Below are 8906 nucleotides of genomic sequence, written 5' to 3'. Positions count from 1 at the left end.
GGTACTGTCCCTATTCGTAAAGATAGGGAAAGATGGGAAGAGAAATGAGGAAGGATAGAGAAAGGGGGGTTGGGGCTGCTGCTACCTTAATCAATTAGAAATGGAAAAGGCGGGAAGAGAAATAAAGAGGATAGAGGGGGAAGGCTACTCGAAAAGAAGGCGATTAGACCATACACCTTCCTTCCAATCAAGATACTCCTCATGTCATCCACCTGTCGGTCCCATTTAGCTCCCCCCCCCCCTGCCTCTTCACCATCCATGATATCAGTGCCCCTACCCTTCAAAGTGGAGACTCACTCCAAGCCACGGCTATAACCTTTAAACACACTTATCTGCAGGCCACGTGATTTTATCAAAGAGCTCATTTGAAATCTTTGTTCTGTTCAAGGAAATGATACTTCAAGTTCAAGATTGATTTGTTCCACATTTTACAGAAATTATAGACATACATATATGTAATACAAATTATATAATACATGTAGTATAAATGAGCATGTCTCAATGATTCTCAATTCATATATAGATTAAGTAGAATGTGAAGAACCCATTAAAAAGCAGTGCTTGTATACTATAGGTTCCTGGTTAAATAATTATTGTAGGTGAACAAATCGTAGCAGTAGAGAAAGACATAATTTAGAGGGGAGAATTTAAAACACAGTGGAATAAGGAAATGTATACAAAATAATGCATTATCGCCAATACCCACTTCCGACTTACTTTAGAAATAAGTTTCGGAACGATATTTGACATCCTTGTTGTTAGTGGCTGAAAATAAATGAGGAAACAGATACTCCTTATCACTATATATACGTTCTGGAGCTCAAATCCTTATTGAGTACTGAATTAATCGAAGGTTCATTCCTCTAACTTGACTTTGTCAACATTTGATCTTTAAATCGTCTCTGTAATAAGACATGGTGTCATCCTACCTTTTCGTATAAGAATCTGTCTATTTCTAAATTTAACAGCTGTAATTATCTCCTTAATTGCAATACGTTTAAATTTTCCCTTTAATTGGTCTTTTAGTTGACATACACGAAGTTATTGTTCCTCACGTTTATCTATATGCAAAACTAGGAAGGCTATCACCGTATCCCCGTACAACCTCCACTGGTTGTCGATCTAATCTTTGGTATCTTTTCAGGCAAACATGGACTTTGAACTCAATAAAGTAAAATATAGTATTTACATTTGGCGGTGTGCGTTATCATAGTCACGGTGGTATTACATCGCTTCCTATATAGGGCAAATGACATCAACTCGAACTGGCGGGCCAAGACATCTGTAATGATCTAACGTCGTATATAAAGATTACCCGTGCTACGTCAACTTCAATCACTTGAAAAATTGGTTCGCTTCCACCATACTAGGACAAACCATAAACAAAACCATTTGAAGAGGGTAGACACCACTAAGTTAACCGGAGAACATTGATAATCAGCTCAAGTGAGCATTCAGATATTAATTATTTTTAGGGAGCGATCTCGTATTCAAATCAAAATGGTTGCTGGTTGTGGACCAAAGATTGCCAAGTGTTTCTTGTTCGTCTTGAACATCTGTCTCTGGGTGAGTATTTGTCATCAGTGTGTAATATGTGTATGCATTATTGTGTTCGATTGTATCAGTGGGCATTCATGGCTAATATTAAGATATACTACAAGGAACTACCTGAGTAATATGCAATAACGATGTATTTCTAGTTCTACTCATAGTTCATAATGCTTTAAATTAGTATACCTTTGGTCGTCTTCTCATGCAAGATTTGATTGCAGAAATTAAATTTTATGGGGTCATTTTGTTAAAATTAAAAAAACCCGAGGTCGTATTTAACCCCCAATCCGAAAACCATAAATACTGCATGACAGTATATGCATAAAACACAGCATGGAGTATCTAAAAGATATTACTTTGATGACGTCATGGTCTTGTTAGTCATGAGGTCTAATTCTCTTGTCACAAGCGTGTCACGAGTGCGATTGTTCTGCACGTTGCTTGGTAATTTGTGTATTATGTAGCCTAATTCATATTTTATCTCTAACACACATGAACGGCACTTCAAAGCGCTTTGTATCCAGTGGAAAGGGTGCTATGTTAATTGCTTCTATCATTAATATTTGCAACATTTCAAATTTGAATGACAGATTTGCAGCATTGCCCTGATTGGTGGAGGGGCTTACGTGACCGCCAATTACAATGACTACGTGGACCTCTTCGCCGATGACACGATTCTGGTCGTCTCATGGAGCGCCATTGGTATCGGTCTCTTCATTTTCGTCGTCGGATTCTCCGGATGTTGCGGCGCCCTCAGCGAGAGCTCGTGTCTTCTTAAAATGGTAAGGAAGATGAGGTAGTGGATGATGGAGGTCGTAAGGAGTGTTCGATGATGACGGATACGATGATGTTGATAGTGGCAATGGTGATGATGATGATGATGATGATGATGATAACATAAAGAATAAGATTCCAATAATGTTAACGATAATGTATATCGTCATTACTTCGATGGTGATGATGATGAAGATGGTGTCGATGATGATGGTAATGCCAATGATTGCGGTAAATGCTGATGTTGTTGATAGTAATAGTTGAGACTTTAGTATATGCTTATAATAACGCATACACAGAAAAATAATAGTGAAAAGATAAAGTCTACAAATATAATATGTTTCTTCGTTACTGTCTATTTCCTTCTCTTTTAGCACGTATTTCAAATTAGGTCTAATCATGTCTACAAAAGAATAACTAAATATATCTTAAAAGGTTTCCAGGCAGAGAAACAATGGCCTACGACAGTTTATCTCATAAATGGGACCCCCCTGAGTTTTTACCCCCCCCCCCCCAGTGCCTTAAACATACTACCCACAATATCATGATAATAACAGCAACATCGTAGCTACAAAATATTAAAACCTTTCAATCCATTTCTTTGTTTACAGTATTTCATGTTTGTTCTTATCATCGTTCTTGCTGAATTTGCATTGGGAATTCTCACGTTTGTCTACAGTAGTGACGTAAGTTTCCTTTCATTATTTTTATATATGTCTTTTTAAATTAAGCATAATTAATATATTGCCAGAGGTGAGATTTCACCGACTTCATTGAAGTATGATTCTTAGGCTGAAACTTCTTGGATTTTTTATATGATATATTTATTTTGTTTGTATTACTTAAGTGCTAAGTTAACATGCATTTTTAAGTAGAATTATTGTCGTGGGTCAAATATATCAAGAAAGGACGGGAGGGTGATCGCCTGTGTATTTCAAGTACTTCCGTGTCACATACGACGTTAGTGTGGACAGGAATTTTACGTCAGTGACTTCAAAATCATGCCTTGACGTTCTCATGTTTACAGATTGAAGAAAGAAGGCATCCAGAAATCAATACATGTGACCTATGGTGAACTTAACACCTCGGTGGAAAGTGACAAATGTAGATAGATGTCCAGCGAAAGGAAACTAGAACCGCGTCTTGTATATCATGTCTTGTCTTTCTCTCATGTTCACAGATTGAAGAAAGTTTGATGGAAGGCATGCAGAAGACAATAAACGAGACCTATAATGATAAAGAGGGCGCTACCGATGCCGTGGATGACATTCAGACATTGGTAAGACATTTATGTGCCTGAAAAGGTTACAAATAAATGTAACACTGTTGGAAATAAGCCATCAACTAGCTTCCATTTGGTCATCCATGTCAAGTTAAACATCATAATCATAATAAAAATAAATATGACTATAATAATCATTTAAAAAATAATGATAAGCATGATAATGATAATACTACTACTAATACTACTACATTTACTACTACTACTACTACTACTAATAATAATAATAAAAATAACAATGATAATACTTATGATAATAATGATGATAATAAAAATAATAACAACATTAATGATTATGATTGTAATAATAATAGTAACTAATGGTAACAATAAGAAGAAGAGGTAGAAGATAAAGGAAAAGGAGAAGGAGAAGGAGAAGAAGAAGAAGAAGAAGAAGAAGAAGAAGAAGAAGAAGAAGAAAAAGAAGGATGATGATGATGATAGTAATACTACTACTACTAATAATAATAATAATGATAACAATTATTATTATTATTATTATTAGAACAATAATACATGAGCCTCATCACCATCAAACCTGATCTTCCTGAGGACCATACATATTGGTCCCTAACAATTGCCAGGTACCCATTTACCCATGTTAGGAGAGTGGCGCGTACGCAGGGGGGGGGGGGGGGGTGGATGAACCCCCCTTAAACTTTTTGTATGTATGTGTTTTTCATTCATTTTTTTTTTTAATTAAAAAAAAAAAAAACATTTAAATTAAAATGTGCTCTTCCGTCGTTGCGAAAATGTCTGCCCGATTTAAAAATGTAACCCCCCCCCTTGAAAAAAATCCTGCGTACGCCACTGGTGGCACATAATAATGGATTAATGCCTTGCAAATGAGCATTAGTGCCGGCCTGCGATTCGAACCCTGAACCCTCTGATTGAGATTCAAGGAAATGAATTAACATACCTTGATCATTCTTTTCCTTAATTTGTCAACTTTCTATGTAATTCTTTTTCAGTTTGAATGCTGCGGTGCATCAGGATACGAAGATTACATGTACTCACAGTATCTTGATGTTGGTCTTGCTGTGCCCAAATCATGCTGTTATAAGAACAGCACTGGAACTGCTAACTGCACCGGAGGGGCCAAAGGTCAACCTACGTACCCTGACCTTGTCTGGAAAGATGTGAGTGTCTTTTGTTTCATTTATTAATTTAAGTAATTAATAATTTAATCTTTCTATTTATTCATTTTTATATTTAAATGTATTAGACAAATGATTATTTAATGATATATTCATTTACTAAATTTTCATTAATTGATTTCTTTAACAAAATTGATTTCTTTATTCATTCATTTATGTTTATTACTGTTGTTTACTCCAAAGGATAATATTGTCCCATTGATATTATTCTGGATAGGGTTGGTAGCTGTCCACTTTTCACTGTCCACCAGTTAGTTGTCTCTCTCATTTTGTATCTAGGCTGATCAAGTCGATACATACGTTATGGTTCCTTGGAGAAAAAAAATAGACAAAGAAATCTGAATCTGATAATTCACATAATATAAAGACAAAACATACACATAGATTTTCCATTACAACACAACATATCAATATGAAGATTTGAACGATGTTAACAGATCTTTAATGTGCAGTTAAGGTTACCCTTTCTTAACTGTGTAATTATTTTATTCATTTGGACGCCTGAATCAACAAACTAACATAAGCTTCCTACAGGTGCTCCCTTTTCCTTCTAATAATTTCACAGTTTTTAAAAAAAATTAATTCGACGTAATGCTCATGATTTGTATATTTTAAGCTGTCTGTACTTCATCACATGTATATATTTGTTCGCTTTTTAACGGAAATAAAGTCTTTTGAATTTGAATTGAATTGAATTAACTGATGATTCTTCGTAACTTGTCTCTCCTCCAGGGCTGTGTTAGTGCATCGAAGGAAACGATCGAAAGTCACTACATCATCATCGGAGCTGTAGCATTTGGTTTTATTGTTTTTGAGGTAAATTTGTTTTCCCTTTTTTTATTCATTTTTCACATCTTAAATTTCAATTTTTCAATTTCAATATCAATTTATTGTCCAATATTGGGAATTTGTTTTGTTCACATTTTACAAGCGTACAAACAATCAAAATGAGTTTACATACATAGTACATCATATACTTTGACATAGAAATTCTTCAGAATATTGCTTTACAGAAAGTTTTCTTACGTTATTAATTTTCTTGTGCTTGACATTTTTTGTTTATTTTTGTTTCTTGCTAATCACAAGTTTTTCTTATATCTAGTTGTTATGGTGATCATATGAATACAAAATGGTTGAACTCTTCTCCATTCTATTCTAACAGTTATTTTAAGACAATTTCCATACAATGTAAATGCTCTTCTCCCTGTTTATTGCTGTAAATAGTTGTTTCTGTGTAAGCGATGTACGTTAGATTATTCCGCGATAACAAAAATCCTAGTTGGCATCATGATGTATATTTATCTCTTTGTTTATCTACAGATCCTGACGATGGTCTTTGCTTGCTGTGTCATAAGTGGAATCGGCAATTCAGGATACGACAAATATGCGTAAAGGGCTCCATTCTTATCAATGCTTCTCACAAAAACATTCACAAATATGCGTGGTTTCAGGAGGATGATGGGAGAGGTCAGCTTATATCAAGGTGAAAATCATTCTCCGGGTTTCCACTGTCCACATCAGTGGCATTCGAGAACATATGAAATCTGGCATTTCTGAAAACAGTGATTTGCAGGCAATTTTATATGAATACCTTATCATGAAACGAAAGAAATAGGGACCATGGCGCAATAGTTATTCCGAAATTTAACTGAATGATTAAGGTCTTATAGGAATAACCACTTACCGGGCATGATGATAGAACATATTGACACATAAAAGAGTCAGTTCACCTCTAAACGGTTTACACAATAATAGGAACAAGAATGAGAAAAATTTAATGGTTACTTTGAGCTTACAGGAAATTCGGTGAATTATTGTCAAGAAATGTAAATATTTATCTGTAAGTGCTGACTGAGTTATTTGTTTTAATTCAATCCATTTTTTCTAATCTTTACACATTTCCTAAGCTTTGTTGGGGGTGTCACAAATAGGCAGTCATATTACTATGTTGTCAATGATAACGAAAAACATCGGTTTTTCTGTAAATACTTGTATAAGGTGAAAGTTGTGAATAAGTGTGTAAAAAGTTTAGGTCGACCCTAAAATAAGTTTATTTGTGATACCAAAATATTTTAAATTGAACGGGTTTAAGCCTACGTGTCCTTCGGCTTCTTAGACGCCGTAACATGAGCTAAAGCTATAATTAAAATTGTCTTTCAAAAAATCTAAATTTAGAAACGCATTCTGTTGTGCAAGTGGATTACACATTTATTTGTAAATATCGATGATGGTTATTTCTATTCCAAGAGTTCCCTCCTTATTGCCAACACAATTTAGTAGCAATTAAGTATAATTCTGAATCTCACACACATCTAGCGAGAATGATGGACCAGGCTTCTTAAATAGGAATTGAGATCCGCAGCCCCCTCAACGGGTCTGACAGATATAATTGTTCCAAAGGTTGTATTTATGGCACGCATGCAAGGAATACAAATCATGTATTTTGTTTACGTTTTAAACATTGATTATTTGTATAGCAGAAACGTTTACAGCCTATACCACTGTCTTAAAACAAAACTCTTTGTGCATACGTGCTATGATGTCATACAAGACTTGATGACATTGCCTAGATTGCCATTTAAATTAAATGTACAGTATAATATTGAAGTTTTGTTTTGAAAATTGCTCAATCATATTTTACATTAAAATCATTTTTGACAAATCAAATGTGTCTATCCCTAAAGTAAATCACACATTTTGAAGAGAAATTGAAAAATAAAATTATATTTTTATGAAATTAATCAGAATGTTCATTTGCCCGGAGCATATATTTTCTTGTTTTGTTTTCATCAGTTAACCCAAGACTATCTCATTTAAATTATTAATGCAATGAGAAGAGGATGAACAGTGTTTATAACATCAGATTACAAGAATAAAACAAGAGAGAGAGAGAGAGAGAGAGAGAGAGAGAGAGTATATGTGTGTGTGTGTGTGTGGGGGGGGGGTCTGTGTACATGTGTGTTTAAGAGACAGGAGAACATTTTATGATGGTAGGGAACAGAAGTAAAAGTAAATGTAAATGTAGGGAACAAAAAAATGAATTGTGAGTCAGACTAATATTGAACTTGATACGTGCGTATGTATAATAGGAGGATAGACATAGACAGAGAGAGAGAGAGAGAGAGAGAGAGAGAGAGAGAGAGAGAGAGAGAGAGAGAGGTCTAAAGGGGAGAGTAGAGAAACAAGATAAATAGATATATAGAGAGAAAGGGTGGGGGGGGGACGTTCAAGTCACCTACCCACACAAGAATCATTACAAATGAATTTAAGTGAGGCACATGACTTGTAGGAAACGACAATATATATATATATAGAATCCTAAGCCCCCTACCTCGATAAAGTAACACCAAATGTATAACATGTCTGTTAAAGGAATGCGTTCTAAAGTATTTTTGTGAGCACAAACAAAGATATTTTTTCTTCAGAAATATTCACCGATCGGCCATTACAGTTTCCCCTTATTGATCTCAACTCTAAAATTCGTTTATCTGTCAATAATTATGGTCTTTTTTGTTAATAAATATAGAGCCCTCTCTTGTTGAGTTTCATAATGAACACGATCGTGAAGCCTTTCAAGAAATCAACCTAATCAATGTTAACACCCTATTGTACATCCCATAGAAATCATGTTAGGATTACATAATAGTCATTGCAATGTTCGTATATATACAATAGATGATGGACAAGGCTATTGCAACTGACAAAGGTTTATTTATCGCCAGTCTGATATGGCTAGGTTAAGAAACAAACGTTTGAAAGGTAAACAGCGTTTACATTTAGAAAATATTACTACATAGGTAGGTAAAACAAATATCAGCATGTATTTCCCCACTTTTTGTAAACACTCAACTACCAAGAAAATCTCCATTTCTCTTTTTATAAAATGTTACATGTATAGACCAAACAGGAACCATCTTGTGTTATTCGTAAAATGTATCTAATGATCTGTGAACTTTGTACATGTAGCTAGAAATCCCAGGTTCAGCACTAGTCAAATATTTAATTATAGCGCGTGAACAATATTTTATTGTTCATAACTATGATTATATTTGATATGAACAGTTTTCCGTATCAGGCGTATGCTGACAGCTTTGCGTGTCACGTGATCAATTAGGCCCTAGCCATACCTTGCCCTTTATATA

The 8906-nt window shown here is 34.7% G+C and overlaps 1 protein-coding gene across 1 annotated transcript; it reads left to right on the top strand.

The window, feature by feature from the left end:
• Nucleotides 1–1254: 1254 nt before the first annotated feature.
• LOC100891618 (CD151 antigen) lies at nt 1255–6783 on the top strand. The gene is made up of 7 exons (XM_003727486.3): nt 1255–1566; nt 2142–2333; nt 2937–3011; nt 3506–3604; nt 4579–4746; nt 5497–5580; nt 6085–6783. Exons 1-7 carry the CDS (start codon nt 1501–1503, stop codon nt 6154–6156), a joined length of 756 nt encoding a protein of 251 aa, XP_003727534.2. The 5' UTR covers nt 1255–1500; the 3' UTR covers nt 6157–6783.
• The last annotated feature ends 2123 nt before the right edge of the window (nt 6784–8906 follow it).

This window comes from Strongylocentrotus purpuratus, unplaced genomic scaffold (genome assembly GCF_000002235.5).
Source record: "Strongylocentrotus purpuratus isolate Spur 01 unplaced genomic scaffold, Spur_5.0 spur5_scaffold_21, whole genome shotgun sequence".
Lineage (NCBI taxonomy): Eukaryota > Metazoa > Echinodermata > Echinoidea > Camarodonta > Strongylocentrotidae > Strongylocentrotus > Strongylocentrotus purpuratus.
This window is presented reverse-complemented; position numbering and strand designations above follow the sequence as displayed.

What these genes read in the sequence shown, in the direction of transcription:
- LOC100891618 (XM_003727486.3), top strand. Translation starts at nt 1,501, where the DNA reads ATGGTTGCTGGTTGTGGACCAAAGATTGCCAAGTGTTTCTTGTTCGTC. An exon ending in GCTCGTGTCTTCTTAAAATG is followed by an intron (nt 2,334 to 2,936) that starts GTAAGGAAGATG and finishes CTTTGTTTACAG; the next exon opens with TATTTCATGTTTGTTCTTAT. An exon ending in TTGGTTTTATTGTTTTTGAG is followed by an intron (nt 5,581 to 6,084) that starts GTAAATTTGTTT and finishes GTTTATCTACAG; the next exon opens with ATCCTGACGATGGTCTTTGC.